The following is an 18,116-nucleotide window of genomic DNA, read 5'->3' as shown; positions in this document are numbered from 1 at the left end:
TTTTCTATGTTTAGAGGTTTAGATATACAAACACTTACCATTGTGTTACAATTGCCTATAGTATTCAATATAGTAACTTGATGTACAGGTTTATAGCCTAGGAGCAATAGACTGTTCCATATGGCCTACATGTGTAGTAGGTTATATACTATATAGGTTTGTATAAGTATGCTCTAAAGATGTGTTCCTCAGAATGTATCTCCATTGTTAAGTGATGCATGACTACAGTTGAGTGAATGGCTGAGAGAAATGGAGTATGATTGTCCAGCAGCAGTGGGCCCATTTGAGGTCAGATACATCAAATTGGCATTATAGAAGGATTGTCACTATTGGTGATAACAAGATTTGGGATATGGGGGAAGTGGTTAAGATAGGATAAAGAAAGTCTTCAGAAGAGGAAGTGTTCGGGAGAACCAAGAGGCTACATGGTAGAAGGCTCACCTACACGTATTTGAAAATCTCCAAAAGTTAAGAATTGCAGTCAGAGAGAGTGACAGAGGCTAAGATCATTGCAGAATGGAGGGCATTTGATTCAAGGATCCATAAATGGCAACGGGACATCACTGAAAATGGCACAGTAAGGAACTCCAGAGCTCTGTCTCTCCACAAAAACAACATAATGAAGTGAAAAAAACCTATCAGTTAACTTTGCTATTGCCTTATTCTTCTCCAGTCGTTTCCCTGGTTGGTGTAAGGTTTTTACTATATTCCAGAGCTCTACAGAGTTGATTGAGAGTGCTGTGGCATTTTAAATTGCCTACCTACTAACCTCCACACCCAGATCAGTGGTGACCATGATGATAGAAGCCCACACTCCTAGTGCAGGTTGTTAACGCTAGAGGGAGCAAAGAATTGTGTTTGTGGGTTTTAATCTGGCTAGCTGCTCCCTGGACCAACATGGGCCTACCTTTGTATTTTTTGACTGGGAGTATTCCCAGAGCTGGGGTGGCTTTTGCCAAAAGCACTTAAAGGCATAATTATTGTCTGCAGTGGCCTGGAGCAAGGTATAACAGTTGAGACAATCGGTAGTGAGACTGAAAAGCCTGAGAAGGAAGACATTAGAAAAGAGATACTTGGGAAAAAGAGCTTTTTAAAAACCTGCCATATATACCAGGAAATGAAGAAGGTCATGCACATGCCCAGAAGAGGTCAACAGAAACCCTAAGCTTTCTCTTCTGGCTCTGAGTAAGCAGGAAGTAAAGACTGAGGCAGAGTTGTGAATGGTCTGGCCAAACTTTGAGGAATGTCCTAATGCAGAGCCAGTCTGCAAAGACTAGGAGTGTATTTTCTCTCTTTTCCCATTTATTTTTGCTCCAGGTCTTTTAAAAAAAAACTTTCAATATGCTAGTTGGTCACTAAGCTAACAGAACATAGATTGAAGTGACCACATGTGATGAAGAATATAGACTTTACAAAAAAGAGTGTATAAAAGTCACTAAACATACACACACAACAATAAATCCACAATAAGCAGCATCAACCAACCTCTGGGTATTGGCGGGGGTGGAGAGGAATCTGATTTCCATAGTTGCTACATAATATTCAATATGTCCAGTTTTTAACAAGAAATAATGAGGCACGGAAATAAAAAATGAAGTGACTCATTGACAGGAAAAAAGAAATTAATAGAAACTTTCTTCGAGGAGGTTAGGCAGTAGATTTACTAGATAAGACTTTTTTTTTTTTTTTTTTTGAGACGGAGTCTCCCTCTGTCACCCAGGCTGAAGTGCAGTGGCACAGCCTTGGCTCACTGCAACCTCTGTCACCTGGGTTCAAGTGATTCTCCTGCTTCAACCTCCCGAGTATAGCTGGGACTACTCATGCCTAACTAGGTGCGCACCATCATGCCTAACTTCTGTCTTTATGGTAGAGACAGGGTTTTACCATGTTGGCCAGGGTGGTTTCAAACTCCTGACCTCAATTGATTCGCCTGCCTTGGCCTTTCAAAGTGTTGGGATTACAGGCATGAGCCAGTGCGCCTGGCCTAGATAAAGAATTTAAATCAAGAGTTGTAAATTGCTTTATGAGCTAAAGGAAACCAGGAGTGTGCTGTCTCACCAAATAGAGAACATCCATAAAGAGATACCAGATTATAAAAAGGAACCAAACAAATTCTGGAGTTGAAAAGTACAATAACTGAAATAAAAAATTCATTGTAGAGGTTCAGCAGAAGATTTGAGCAGGCAGAAGAAGCCGAGACAAAGAAATAAAAAACACTGGTTAAAGTAACTGTAGGTAAAATATAAAAGCCAGTATTACGTTTGTGATTTGTAACTCCTCTTTTCTTCCCTATATGATTCAAAAGGCAAAGACATAAAATAATAATTATAAATGTTTAAAAAAACTTTGACTTATTTTAGACTCGGGGTACATTTGCTACCTAGGTATATTGTATGATGCTGAGGTTTGGGGTACAATTCATCCCATCACTCAGGTTATAAATCTGGTAAATGGCACACTATAAAAATGTAATTTGTTTCTGAAGCCACTTCAAAAAAAAGAAAAAAAAAGTAATTCGTAACTAACAATAGATGGGGAGGGTCAGAGATATATAGGTGCAGAGGTTTTATACACTATTGAAGTGAAGTTGGCATTAATTCAAACTAGGTTGTTTTAAGTTTAAAATGTTAATTGTTATAGCCAAAGGAACCACTAAGAAAATAATTAAAAACTAAACAGAGAAGAGAATCGGGGATCAAAATGGTACACATACACAAAATCAAACAAAAAAGGCAGTGATGGAGGAAATGAGGAACAAAAATATGACAAATAGAAAACAGCAAAATGATAAAAGTTCATATTTATCTGTAATTATTTTGAATGTAAATGGATAAAACTCACTAATTAAAAGGCAAGAGTTTGGCAGAATGTATAAAAAAGCATGATACAGCTATGTACTGTGTATAAGGAACTCACTTTAGATCTAGAGATACAAATAGTTTGAAACTGAAAGTATGGAAACATATTCTGTGCAAGCATTATGCTGAGGAGACCTGGGGTGGCTATACTAATATGAAAGTAGACTTTAAGACAAAAATTTTTCACAATGAAAGACATATAATGATAAAGTACATAAACCATTGAGAAGAAATAACAGTTATAAACATACATGTACCAAACAACAGAACCCCAGAGGATTTGAAGCAAACATTGACATAATTTAAGGAAACATAGTTCTGTAATTATTGGACATTTTCATACCCTACTTCCATTAATGGTTAGAATAACCATTACTTGACAAAAGATGAGTAAGAAAATAGAAGACTTGGACAAGGTTATAAACCAATTAGACCTAATATATAGAACATTACACCCAACAACAACATCTGCATTCTCAATGCACATGGAACATTCTTTAGAATAGAACATATATTAGGCCACAAAACAAGTCTCAGTTGAAATCATACAAAATATCATCTCTGACCACAACCGAATGAAACTAAATTGCAACGGTAGTGGAAGTAGTGAGTAATATGCAATTCAAAACTGGGAGGATAGAGGCAGAATAGTCTGGAAGCAACAATAAAAAGCAAAAAGAAAACTGCCACATCACCTCCAGGCCCGGTGGTGTGAGGCCTATGAGGAAAACAGCTACCATTTAACTGGGTTACAATGACAGTGCTGTTCTCGGGGTGAACCAGGCTCTGGGGTGGTGAACACCACAGTGAAAAGAACCTTTAGATGAGTTTGGATATAGAGAATTTTGCTGAGAATGTCTCATGAATTTCATAAGGTAGGATGGGACAGAACAGGGATTGCGCATAACAGTATGTGGATGAGAGTGTGGGTCATATTGTGGAGGTTTATTTAAATAAGGATGAAGGGAGTAATGAATGTGGCCCTGGTACATTCAAGTCAGGTAGTGGAGGAGAGGTTGTCAATAAGTTAAATAAGCTTTTGTGAGTTTGCTTTGAAACCCTGGCCACAGTTTGTTTTTGTGGGAAAATGTTTTGATACTAAATAGCCATTTATAAACATTGATTTTTACATGTTTTAAAAATTTTTTTGAGATGGAGTCTCTCTTTGTCACCCAGGTTGGAGTGCAGTGGTGTGATCTGGACTCACTGTAACCTCTGCCTCCCGCGTTGAAGTGATTCTCCTGCCTCAGCTTCCCAAGTAGCTGGAATTACAGGTGCCTGCCACCATGCCCAGCTAATTTTTGTATTTTTAGTAGAGATGGGGTTTCACCATGTTGGGCAGACTGGTCTTGAACTCCTGACCTCAGGTGATCTGCTCATCTTGGCCTTGCAAAGTGCCAGGATTACAGGTGTGAGCCACTGTGCTTGGCCAATAAACAAACATTTAGAATTAGGGAACTATTGTTACATTGAAGACATCTCATCTGTTTTATTTATTTTAATTTAAAAATTTTTTATTTTTGCATTCTTTTTTTTTAGCTACTGCAGATCAACATCTCATCTGTTTTTAAGAAATAGAGTGAAACAATGCCTTCTATAAATGATATGCATTAGTTTGGTTGGCTATATTTTATTTGCGTAATATAATAATTGTGGGAGGAACCTTACATACAAAAGGCCTCATTTTCAGTATTGAGTATAAACAGAACATAGTGTATTGTCACTGTTTGCTTTTTATTTACATTTGGCCAGTTAGTTATTGCCAGTTATTCTCACTTCACTGTTCCATTCATCTGACCTCAGTGTGTAAAAATTAGCTTTGAAAATTGATAGCATTCAAAGATTCTTATGTTTCTATGTAGGGTCCCCATGGCTGGCCTGAAATTGACTTTGCCATTCTGTATTTTAAGATATCAATTTTTTCATCTGTAATATTTACGTACACCTGTTTTGTGGGGAATGTCAACTGATAGCCAGATATACTTAGCATAAAACCCAAGAAAGCAAATTATAGGAAGAAAAATATAAAGCAAATGCTGATGGTTCTTCTGTACTTCTCAGTTTGTCTGCATCTCCACTGAGAACTAACTTGAAAAAGCAAGTTAAGAAAACATACATATATCAGCCAGGTGTGGTGGCTCATGCCTGTAATCTCAGCACTTTGGGTGGCTGAGGTGGGAGGATTGCTTGAGCCCAGGAGTTCGAGATCAGCCTGGGCAACATAGTGAGACCCTATGTCTATTAAAAAAAAAAAAGTCATTTGTGGTGGCATGTACCTGTAGTTCCAGCTACTCAGGAGGCTGAGGTGGGAGGATCACTTGAGCTTGGGAGGTCAAGGCTACAGTCAGCCATGATCATGCCGTTGCATTCCAGCCTGGGTGACAGAGTAAGACCCTGTCTCAAAAAAACAAAACAAAACAAAACCACAAACCAGAAAAGAAAACACACATGTAAACAGAACTGCAGACTAAATCTTGCATTATGAAATCTCACTTATTCTGTTTAATTGTCAGATTTTATTTAAATGTTAACATGCACTGTAAATTGTGTTCATTTTTGAAATTCCTTTCCTTGTGTTCTTTAGAAGATGTTCCAATGTGAAAGGGGATGTTGGGATAATCTTGTCTTAAATTCAGATGTTTGGTAAGATAAGGAAGAGCAGTGAAAGAGTTTTTTGGCCTAGAGTATTTGATCTAATTGTTCTTAATTATTGGTAGGTGAAGGATATTGCTTTAATTATCCTTTCTGCACTAAGTGGAAACTTTTTTTTTTTTTTTTAATATTTCTAGGAACCAAATGGCGAGACACCATCATCTTTATACAGAGTTGCAGCTGTACTTCTACAATTTAATCTTATTGATTTAGATGATCTTTATGTACATGTAAGTCTAGTGGGCTGCTAAGAATATTTGGTTGTCTGTCCCAAGGGTGGGGAAGAGGAGTGAGTAGCCACATAGCACCGCCAGGGTTGGGTTGGTTCTAGGTTCTCAAGTTTTACCCTTTGAAGCCCCAATACATTGTTGTTTTGTGTTTACTCTATAAAGTGAATGAATTTAGTTCTTTTCTTTGGCAGTCTATGAAAATTAAATACCTTTTTGGTCACTTTTACGAAGTTGCAGTTTGGATATGAAGTTCAAGTTCTTAATTGTCATCAAGGCATATCTCGTGGGGAGAGAGGCCAAGTTCTAACCAATGTGGTTTTAAGCCTCTTTATTATCTACAAATGATGGGAAATATAGGGTTACCTATATATTGTTTCTTTCTCTCTAAAATACTAATTTTAGGCATTCAGGATGAATGGGGAAATTTGTTAGTGTATTTTTATTGTTAGTATATTTAAAAAATATATTTCTTGTGTTATTCCTGTGTATTAAATGACTATTAGGCTTTTACTGCTGTGACAGATGACCTCTAGTTTAATAACAATTTAGCCATCAGCTTGAAAATCTAGGCTAATAGTATATAAATTCCTCTTCTATTAGGTTTTGCATTAGGATATCAATTAATTATTTTTTGAGATGGAGTTTCGCTCTTGTTGCCCAGGCTGGAGTACAATGGTGTGATCTCTGCTCACTGCAACTTCTGCCTCCCGGATTCAAGTGATCCTCCTGCCTTAGCCTCCCAAATAGCTGGAATTACAGGCGCCCGCCACCATGCCTGCCTATTTTCTTTTTTTGTATTTTTAGTATAGATGCGGTTTCGCCATGTTGGTCAGGCTGGTCTTGAACTCCTGACCTCAGGTGATGTGCCTGCCTTGGCCTCCCAAAGTGCTAGGATTACAGGCATGAACCACCACATCTGGCTGATATCTATTAATTTAAAACAAATATGTCCAAAGGTGATATCATCTTCAGTGCCTTTGAAATCACTTTATTAACCTCATTGCCTATTTTTGTATACTGTGGCTACAGAGTTAAGTAAAACTTGGTCTCTACCTTGGAAACAGTCATAGTCTAGCAAAGGACAAAAACATTTTGCATTATTTAATAGGTACTCTATTGGAGACATTCACAAAGCTCAGAATAGATAGTGACCATATCTGTGGGGGCAGGAATTTGGAAGACTTTCCCAAACTAGTGATGTTGAACTGGGATCTTGATAGACAAGTAGGGTCATCTAGGCTGAAAGGGTAGAAAACTTTGTAGGTATAGAATGAACTGAGTAAAGGCAGGAGATTTAAAAAAATTATTTATTTATTTATTTATGTTTTTGGCGGGAGCCGGGAGACGGAGTCTCATTGTCGCCCAGGCTGGAGTGCAGTGGCACAATCTTGGCTTACTGCAGCCTCCCCCTCCTGTGTTCAACCTATTATTTGGCCTTAGTTTCCCAAGTAGCTGGGAGGTGCATGCCACCATGCCTGACTAATTTTTGTATTTTTAGTAGAGGTAGGGTTTCACCATATTTTTAGTAGAGACTGAGTTTCACCATGTTGGCCAGACTGGTCTTGAACTCCTGACCTCAGGTGATCCACCTGCCTTGGCCTCCTAAAGTGCTGGGATTACAGGTGTGAGCCACCATGCCTGGTCAAGGTGGGAGATTTGAAAAGGCTTTTTAATCCCTTTATGGGACTATCGGGAAGCTCAGAGTGGTTGGAGCCTAGGGTGATATATAGGGGGAATGAGGGTGGAATAGATAAGAACTAAACTGTTAGGGGCTTAAGTGACATAGGAAGGAGTCTGGATTTTTCTCTTGGGAGTGGAGAACCATTTAGTATTTAAAGGAGAGATATGATATACAAACGGAATATGGAAAATTGGCCAGAAAAGGGAGAATTTGAAAACAGAGGTATGACTTTAGAGGGAAGTATAGACTGGCATATGTGGAAAGTACAAAATTGATGATAGATTTATTACTGATATGATTGCATTTAACGGTAAATGTAAGCAGACCAAGTGCTCCTGTTAATACAAGGATTGTCAAATGGGATTAAAAATTAGTTTATTATTTGATAAACAGCTGAAACCTAAGGATAATAAAATGTTGATAGTAAAAGGATGAGAAAATATATCAGCAAACTTACTATTGTTGGACAAAATAGACTTTTTGGCAAAAGAAGATAAAGAGGGCCACTTCATAATAACAAGGTTGTGTTCACTAGAAAGATAAAACAGTTCTAACTTCACATGTACCTAATGACATGTTCTCAAAATACACAGAAATAAAAGTTGAGAGAACTATAAGAAGAAACAGTTTGCCCATTGGAGTTGTAATCGTCTGGGTAAAAGATAAGGACCTATGGCTGGGTGCAGTGGCTCACACCTGTAATCCCAGCACTTTGGGAGGCTGAGGCAGGCAGATCATCTGAGGTCAGGAGTTTGAGAGCAGCCTGACCAACACGGTGAAACCCCCTCTACTAAAAATACCAAATTAGCTGGGCGTGGTGGCACATGCCTGTAATCTCAGCTACTTGGGAGACTGAGGCAGGAGAATAACTTGAACCCAGGAGGCAGAGGTTGCAGTGAGCCAAGATAGCACCATTGCACCCCAGCCTAGGCAACAAGAGTGGGGGTGGGGAAAAAAAGGACCGGTGTCAGGTGTATAAGTACAGCAATAAAAATGTGTTTGCCAGGGGAGAACATACAGAATGAGAAAAAGTCTTGCTTACTTCCTTGGCACCAGTCCATAGCGACTTTCCTCTCCTCCTCTTCTTCTTCTTCTTTTTTTAATTAGTGGAATGAAATCTATAATGTTTACTATTTCATTATTTTCATTTACTGTTCACATTAAATCTAGTTAATGAAATAGATTATGCATTTGTAGGGGGTAGGAACACTTAAAGCTTATAGTGACTAGCAGAAACTACTAAGTAATGGTTTGTTGGCTGAATTTTTCTTTCTGTCAGGGTTATTTTATATATGTCTGCATTAATTATCTTCCACTTGTACAAGGTGACTGTACATGAGATACTTGAGCCTTTTTCATAATGGAGGGTTGACTATGCACATAGTACTTTTGCAGTAAACTAGTAACTAGCTTGTGACTTGAATTAAATAAGCTCCCAGAAAAAAGTGAGATGTCCAGTTACTAATAATTTTTCTACTTGAAAATTTTCATTTAGAGGATTTAAATTTACTCCTTTGTGTTATTCAGCAGCTCACTTCTCCAAAATTGGATCTATATTGCAGTGCTCTATTTAATTTGGAGTTTAGCCTGTAATGGGGAAATTTGTAATGTTTTTAATGGAACTTCTATATATTTTCTTGGGTAAACTAATAAACTTAATGGTAAACATCACTGTTGTGGTATTATATTACTTTAGGGACTATCAGAAGATGTGAAACTTTGAGCTGCGACTTGATTTTAAAAGAGGTTTAGAATTCAGGTACTCAATTCTGTCAAAGAATAAGAAAATAACTGAAATTTACTTAGAAGACAAATAGTCATAAATAAGTTAGACTTCTTATTTATAGTTTCATCAGTTGAAAATAGTTTGCTTTTTATATGAGCAAGTAGAAGGTATTAGCTGTTACATGAAAATTTAATGAACCATTTTTAGCTTCTTCCAGCTGATAATTGCATCATGGATGAACACAAACGAGAAATTGCGGAAGCTAAGCAAATTGTTAGAAAACTTACGATGGTTGTGTTGTCTTCTGAAAAAATGGATGATCGAGAGAAAGAAAAGGAGAAAGAAGAGGAGAAAGTAGAGAGGGTATGTAATTCATTCTAGTAAAATTAACACTGTCTTTTGGATTTTGAATTATGAAATTTAACTTCTAAATAGTCAATTATGGAAGAAAAATTTCTTAGTTTTCATTTTGCTGAAACCTCATTTCTGAATAATTTGCTACAGTGATTTTATTTTTAATCTGAACGACACCTTTTTAAGAGAAGCTGTCATATTTTTTTCTTGTATAAATTTCAAAATGTTTTCTAAGTAAAATCACAAGATGTATTGACTTTATCCTTTTTGTATTAGTGGCCCTCAGATCCTAAAGGGATTCTCAAAGATGCTGAATTCTGGTTTCCTGTGGCATGCCATAACATTAAGTAGAACTTAATTCCAAGTCTGTAAACTGTAATGCCTGTGTCTGCTAAGTGAAAAAGCAGATCCTGTTTTATTTTTAATTTTTTATTATTACTTTTGAGACACGATCTCACTCTGTAACTTGGGCTGGAGTGCAGTAGCATTACAGCTCACTGCAGCCTTCTACCTCCTGGACTCAAGTGGTTTTCCCGCCTTAGCCTCCTGAGTAGCTGGAACTACAGGCATGTGCCACTATGCCTGGCTGATTTTTGTATTTTTTGTAGAGATGGGGTTTCGCCGTGTTGCCCAGGCTTGTCTCAGACTTCTGGGTGCAAGTGATCTGCCCACCTTGGCCTCTCAAGTTGCTGAGACTATAGGTGTGAGCCACTGCATCTGGCCCTGATGTTTTTTCAATAGCTAAAAATTTTGATTGTACTTTCAGGAAAATACTGTTCAAATTCCCATGAATAGCAAATATTTTTTTTGACATGTTGTGTTGCTTAGCTCAATTTTTTAAGTGAAAAAGTACTAAGAGTTCTTAATGTCTGTATCCTGCGTATCTTAGTTTTGACTATTCATTTTTAGCCACCTGATAACCAAAAACTTGGCTTGTTGGAAGCCTTATTAAAGATCGGTGACTGGCAACATGCGCAGAACATTATGGATCAGATGCCTCCATACTATGCAGCTTCACATAAGCTAATAGCACTTGCTATTTGCAAGCTCATTCACATAACTATTGAACCTCTCTACCGAAGGTATGTAACTATATACTTTACTAATCATTGAGGTAGAAATAGTTTAGGACTACAACAGAATCTATATGTATATTGATCTTATCTCCTCAAACCAAGCCTGTATTTTAGTACCTTTTATCAAAAGATAAGAACTGTTCACAGAATATATCAGTCTAATACGTATAAATCAGTGACTTGTCTTCTAACGTCTAGACCAGGGGTTTTAGAATTTGTGCTGCTGTGTAGTCTAAAAACTATAGGTTAGACTTCTAGGTTAAGTTAGTTCCATTGAGAGTTGAAACTCCATTCTTCTGGTTTTGACTTTTCCTCCTCTCAGTGGGTGGGAGGGGCAAAGAATTTCTGAGTTTTTTTTCTTAGTATAATTTTTCTCTATCCTGGCTGAGTGGCTCTGAGTGAGGACATTGCTTCACTGATTCTCTTATCTTTCCTGGCATATAGGCTGCTGTTCCAGAAATTACTAGTGCATCTTCTCTTACCACCCCCAGTTATTGTGTCGTCTAGTCCTTTAGCTTTCTGCCTACTTACAGGGTACTTAGGAGCAGTATTGACAGCAGCTCTGGCTACAGCCCCATAGATGAGAGCCTGCCTCAAAAGCCTCAGCCTTGTGACTTTTGTGTAGCTGCTGGTTGCTGCCTTCAGTGTCACCTCATGGGCTGTGGACCATGCAGGCTTCTTAGAGGGCGACCCCTGTGATTCCACAGTGGGACACCTGCTGAGCAGGTGAGAACTCTGGGTATGCTGTCCTAAAGTGACCCTCTTTTATTACACAGCTGACTTTCCCTACCACCCACCACCCTCTGCATACTCTCGTTTGTGGAATCCAGATTGAGAAATGTCAGTTGACTTGAATCAGTGTTGTTACATCCATATTTTTCTGTTTCATCTCCTGATGTATCTTAGGTCCATTCCTTGTTTCCCATTCCCATATCCAAGTTCCCAATACTGGCCAAGTTTAAAAACAAGAGTCAGATGGTGTATGTTAAACATTCCTTGAAATCTGCACTTCTCTGAGTAAGCAGTTAATTTGGAACATTCTCCTCTGAGCTCTGATTTTTTTTTTTTTCCTTAGAGACTGTTGTTTTTATGTGTTTCTACCGGTTGAGAATTATCTGGTATAATAAAGTTAGGCACAATTGAAATGTAGAAAGCAAATATGAGCAAGAAAAATTTCACTGATTAAGATAACTGTGTTAAATTGGTAGGTATTTTAGTATGTGTGTATGTATACCTATATATATTTATTTTACTTTTTATAATAGAGTTGGTGTTCCTAAAGGTGCTAAGGGCTCACCTGTTAATGCTTTGCAAAACAAGAGGGCACCAAAACAAGCTGAGAGTTTTGAAGATTTGAGGAGAGATGTGTTCAATATGTTCTGTTACCTTGGTCCTCACCTTTCTCACGATCCCATTTTATTTGCAAAAGTCGTGCGCATAGGCAAGTCATTTATGAAGGAGGTAAGTAAGATTTTTCTTAAACAAATATAAATTTTGAATTGAAAATGTTCTGAAAATACTTGTGTTATGAGTATCTTTAGAAATAAAAATGAACCCCATTTAATAAAGGGTTATGCTGAGTGAGGTTTGTGGAAAAGTCCAGTGTGTCCTAACCATATACAGTCAAGTGTTGCTTAATGACAGGTGAGAAATGCATCATTAGGTGATTTCGTCATTGTGCAGACATCATAGAGTGTACTTAAGCCTACATGATGTGACCTACTGCATACCTAGGCCATATGGTATGGCCTCTTACTCCTAGGCTACAAACTTACACAGAATATTACTGTATTGAATACTGTGAGCAGTTGTAATACACTGTTAAGTATTTGTGTATTTGAATATATCTAAACACATAAAACCTTGCACTAAGATGTTAGAACAGCCGTGATATCTAGGCAATAGGAATTTTTTAACTATTATAATGTTATATGACCCTGGTTGTATATGTGGTCCATCATCAACCAAAACATTGTTAAATGGTACATAACTGTATATATTAATATAACCCAAATCTAGCCAGATTATTAGTCAAGTCCCTCACATAGGAAAATATACTTCAGACAAGTGGCTACTTTTTGAATTCCCTTATAATTAGTGGTTACTTAGCATTCTTTTCCTTTGCTTACCTTCTAGTCATTTTCTTGGCTGTAGTTTTCAGTCATTGCTGCTATGTGTAAGAAGTCTTTTCAGCCTCAGACTGTTGAGGACCCATTCTTTTATTTTTATTTTTTAGTAAGCTTTTTATTGAAATAAAACATACATGTGGAAAAATACAGCCCAGTGACTTTCCCCAAACTAAGCACCCATGTGTCCACTACCCAAATCAAGAAATAGAATAGTACCAGCAACCTGGAGTCTTTCTTATACTCCATTCTAGTTACTATCCTAACCATAACCATTTATACTTTTTTTGCAAAATCAGCTTTGAGGTATAATTTAAATACAGTAAACTTCTACAATTTTAAGTGTACAATTCGATGAGTTTTGACAAATGCATAACTTAATCGATGAGTTTTGACAAATGTATGTTCACCACCACAGTTAAGATATAGAAGTTCCCTCCTTCCACTGGTGTTCCTGACAACCTCTGTTAGGTTTTCCATCACTATAGTTTTGCTCTTTCTACAACTTAATTAATAAATGGAATCATATGGTATATACTCTTTTCTGCCTAGTTTCTTCCACTTAGGCTTTTGAGATTTATCCAAGTTGTATGTGTCAGTAGTTCCTTTATTGCTGCATAATATTTTATTATATAGATGTACCAGAGTTTAGCCACCAGTTGATGGGCATTTGGGTTGTTTCTACTTGGAGGCTATTATAAAGCTGCTTTGAATATTCTTGCACAAGTCTTTTGGGAGGCATGTGTTTTTGTGTCCCCAGAAGTGGGATTGATGGGTCATATGAGTAACTATATGTTTAACTTCATAAGAAATTGCAAAACTGTTCTAAACTGTCTGTACCGTTTTGCATTCCTAGGAGCAATGTGTGAGACTTCTAATTGTTCCACATTACCACCAATACTTGGTGTTTCTGCCCTTTTAAGTTTTAGTCATTCTAGTAGGTATGTAGTGGTATTTCATTGAGCTTTTAATTTTGTTACGGTGACTAGGGAAGTTGATCATTTTTTCATGTGAAATGTCTGTTTATGTCTCTTGCTCATTTTTAAGTTGGGTTATTTGTCTTTTTATTGCTGAGTTCTAAGCGTTCTTTATATATTCTGGATGCAAAGCCTTATCAGATATGCGATTTTTGGAAATTTTTTTTGTAGTCTGATTTGCCTTTTCATTTTGTTAACTATCTTTTGACAGCAAAAAATTTTAACATTTGATTAATTCCAATTTAGTAGTATTTTTATTTTATAGTTTGCTTTTCATGTTATAAGAAATCTTTGCCCAGCTCAAAGTTTTAAAGCTGAAAAGAATTATACATAGTTTCTTTAAAATTGTAAAACATGACAACCAAAAAACATCTAGACATTGTTGTAAGCACAAATGCAGGGTGTCTTCAGTGTTTAGTGATTATATCTAATTTAATTTTAGACAATAGCAACTGTATAGAAATATAACAGCTATTGTATATTAATTTATTGAGATATGAAATATTTGACTTGGCTTTTTATACTTAGCTGGTAGGTTTTTTCCTTTGTTTTTGAGATAGGGTTGCACCCTCATGAAGGCCAGAGTGTAAGTGGCACCACCATGGCTCACTGCAGCCTTGATCTCTTAGGCTGAAGTGATCTTCCCACTTCAGCAGCACAAGTAGCTGGGATCACAGGTGTATGCTGCCCTGCCTGGCTAATTTTTAAAATATTTGTGGAGACAGAGTCTCCCTATGCTGCCTAGGTAGACTATTTTTAATGCTCACAAATTTACCTTATGTAAAGGTACTCTAAAGAAATCTGTTAAGTAGTTACTTATTACTATATTGTTTATTATATAACATGAAATGGAAGTATATCATTTCTAAATGTTGGGAACATTCTAAGTCCTCTGTTCTAGCTGTTTTGAAATATACCAATCAATACATTGTTATTAACTGTAGTTACCCTACTCTGCTATTGAACATTGGAATTCATACCTTCTATCTAACTGCGTATTTGTGCCTGTTAACCAACCTCTGTTTATTCCCCCTCACCCCCAGCTTCTGTTATCTGTCATTCTGTCTTCTCCCTCCATGAAACCACTTTTTTTTTTAAGGCAGAGTTTCACTCTTGTTGCCTAGGCTGGAGTGCAACGGTGTGATCTCGGCCCGCTGCAATCTCTGCCTCCTGTGTTCAAGCAATTCTCCTGTCTCAGCCTCCCGAGTGGCTGGGATTACAGGTGCCTGCCACCACGCCCAGCTAATTTTTGTATTTTTAGTAAAGACGGTGTTTCACCATGTTGGCCAGGCTGGTCTTGAACTCCTGACTTCAGGTGATCTTCCTGTCTCGGCCTCCCAAAATGTTAGGATTACAGGCGTGAGCCACCACCCCCGGTCATGAGACCACTTTTTTAGCTCTTGCACGAGTGAGAACATATGATACTTGTCTTTCTGTGCCTGGCTTGTTTCACTTAAAGACCTCCAGTTCCATCCACATTGCTACAAATGATAGGATTTTATTCTTTTTAATGGTGGAATAGTATTCCATCATGTATATATACACCACCTTTCCTTTATTCATTCATGCATTGATGGGCACTTAACAGATTGATTCCATTATCTTTGCTATTAAGAGTAGTGTTGCAGTAAACATGAGAGTGCAGGTACTGTTTTGATATACTGATTTCTTTTCCTTTGAATACCCAGAATAGGATTGCTTGTAACAAATTAATCACATGCGTCCCATAAATATGTACAAATATTCGTACCAACAAAAAATTTACAGAAATTTAGAAAGGAAGTATAAAAATATTTCACTCTTGATTTTTATTGTCTGAAAAGGATGATTCATGTTAGCTAGTGCCTGCTCAAGAAACAAAAGGGCTGTATTTTTTCTAGTGTGTCATATCAGATGCACATGAAGTCACTTTGTTTGATGCTGGTGATATTAACTATCATTTGGTTAAGGTGATCTCTGCCAGGTTTTTCCACTATAGGGTTACTATTTTTTTTTCTTTGTTATTAATATATGTCTTGTGGGAAGTTAGAATACTTTGAGACTAAAAACAGCCTGTTTGTCCTCATATTTTCACCTACCTAATGCTGCTCTTTTTAGTTGAAAATCTTAATGTTCACATCTGTTGTTCTGAAATTCTTTGTTTGGTTACAAATATCAAATTTGTGAGCAGGAGACCAAACCTCCAACTCATGGAAGTCCTGTACATAATCACGTACAATATTGTGTACACACTTGCTAGAGCTGTCATACTTCCCCTCTTGCCTTCTCCATTGCATTCATCCTGTATACCCATTCTTCCCTAGTTGTGCCAGCTTCCTGCATCAACTCCAGTCTATTCTTGCAGAGATGGAGGGTAGAAGGGAAGAGAAAAATGTTAATTTTGACCATAGAGGTCAATGTAAGAAGAAATTTGCAAAAGGCCGGGCGCGGTGGCTCAAGCCTGTAATCCCAGCACTTTGGGAGGCTGAGGTGGGTGGATCACGAGGTCAAGAGATGGAGACCATCCTGGTCAACATGGTGAAACCCCGTTTCTACTAAAAATATATAAAAAAAAAAATTAGCTGGGCATGGTGGTGTGTGCCTGTAATCCCAGCTACTCAGGAGGCTGAGGCAGGAGAATTGCCTGAACCCAGGAGGCGGAGGTTGCCGTGAGCTGAGATTGTGCCATTGCACTCTAGCCTGGGTAACGAACGAAACTCCGTCTCAAAAAAAAAAAGAAGAAGTTTGCTTTTTTCCATTACTAGGTTTGTGATGGAAAAGTGAACCTTTCCAGTTATTTGAGTTAGAATTTTGATCTGTTTTTACCCATTACCCACAGAAGATTTTGCTGTGACAAATCTTTTGTTTTGCGTTTAAAAGGCTTTTTTTTTTTTTTGGTCTATCATGGAATTCAAGCAATCTTACAAAGCAATCAATTTGTGAGATTGCTTCTAAAGGGTGAATATGACCTTAATTCCAAATAATGTATTTACAATTATACTTCTTTAACAAATCTCATTTATAAGCTTGGGGTTGCTTTTATATACAAATTATGCTTATTTTTAAAAAGAGGCTTATATACTTACACCAGATATCATTTAACAGAATAATCTTCCAGCCCTAAAGTTATTGGTAATTTATTTATCTGATTATATGTATTTATGTTTCTTAGATTTGAGGTATGTAGTGTAGGGCTAACACCTAGTACAGTGATTCTCAAACTTCAGCATGCATCGTAATCACCCAGAGGACTTGTTAAAATAGATTGGTTGGGTCCCATCCTTGGAGTTGCTGATTCAGTAGGTCTTGAGATGGGACCTTAGAATTTGCATTTCTAACAAGTTCTTTAGCGATGTTGATGTTGCTGCCCAAAGACCAAACTTTGAGGATTCTTGTTCTAGGTTTAAGAGGTGGAAGAGTGTGGTGGCTCTAGAATTGTCTCATATAAAAGGACACATTTTGCTATAATATTTTCTTTAATTGTAGAGCACTAACATGCTCACCTGACATATGTTTTTGGTAGCACCTATACATTTTTTTTTAGACTTTATTTACTTTTTTTGAGATGGAGTCTTGCTGTGTCACCGGACTGGAGTGCAGTGGCATGATCTCGGCTCACTGCAACCTCTGCCTCCCGGATTCAAGCGATTCTCCTGCCTCAGCCTCCTGAGTAGCTGGGACTATAGGCACATGCCACCCAACCCAGCCAATTTTTGTATTTGTAGTAGAAATGGGGTTTTACCATGTTGGCCGGGCTGGTCTCGAACTCCTGACCTCATGATTCACTTGCCTCAGCCTCCCAAAATGCTGGGATTACAGGCGTCAGCCACCACGCCTGGCTAGACTTTATTTTTTAGAGCGGTTTTAGGTTCACAGCAAAATCCAGAGGAAGGTACAGAGATTTGCCATTATACCCACTGTCTCCATATGTGCATAGCCTCCGTGGTAATCAACATCTCCCACCAGAGTGGTACATTTGTTACAAGGGATGAATCTATACTGACACATCACCCAAAATCAGTAGTTTATATCAGGATTCCCTTTGTATTGTACATACTAGGGATCTCGACAAATGTGTAGGATATTTTCACTGCCCTAAAAAATCCTTCAGCTCATTTATCCTTCTCTTCCCACAACCCCTGGCAACCACTGAGCTTTTTATTGTCTACATGGTTTTGCCTTTTTCAGAAAGGCATATAGTTGGAATCATACAGTATGATGGAAGTCCTGTACATAATCACGTACAATATTGTTGTGTACACACTTGCTAGAGCTGTCATACTTCCCCTCTTGCCTTCTCCATTGCATTCATCCTATATACCCATCTTCCCTAGTTGTGCCAGCTTCCTGCATCAACTCCAGTCTATTCTTGCAGAGATGGAGGGTAGAAGGGAAGAGAAAAATGTTAATTTTGACCATAGAGGTCATACAGACTTTTCAAATTGTTTTCTTTCACT

At 37.7% G+C, this 18,116-nt stretch overlaps 1 protein-coding gene across 8 annotated transcripts in view; it reads left to right on the top strand.

The window, feature by feature from the left end:
• Positions 1-18,116, top strand: part of THOC2 (THO complex subunit 2) — a 143,458-nt gene that overhangs the window by 69,221 nt on the left and 56,121 nt on the right. For all 8 annotated transcript variants that reach the window (XR_013531389.1, XR_013531390.1, XM_002763232.7 and 5 more), the window contains exons 9-12: positions 5,648-5,740; positions 9,355-9,510; positions 10,411-10,583; positions 11,843-12,038. Coding sequence is in view for 6 of the 8 variants with exons in the window: in XM_002763232.7 (XP_002763278.3) it covers positions 5,648-5,740; positions 9,355-9,510; positions 10,411-10,583; positions 11,843-12,038 (618 nt within the window). In the remaining 2 variants the exon portion in view is untranslated. The remainder of the gene's footprint in view (positions 1-5,647; positions 5,741-9,354; positions 9,511-10,410; positions 10,584-11,842; positions 12,039-18,116) is intronic.

The sequence above is a fragment of the Callithrix jacchus genome, chromosome X (assembly GCF_049354715.1).
Source record: "Callithrix jacchus isolate 240 chromosome X, calJac240_pri, whole genome shotgun sequence".
Classification (NCBI taxonomy): domain Eukaryota; kingdom Metazoa; phylum Chordata; class Mammalia; order Primates; family Cebidae; genus Callithrix; species Callithrix jacchus.
The sequence above is the reverse complement of the archived record's forward strand: the minus strand, read 5'-3'. Positions and strand labels throughout refer to the sequence as shown.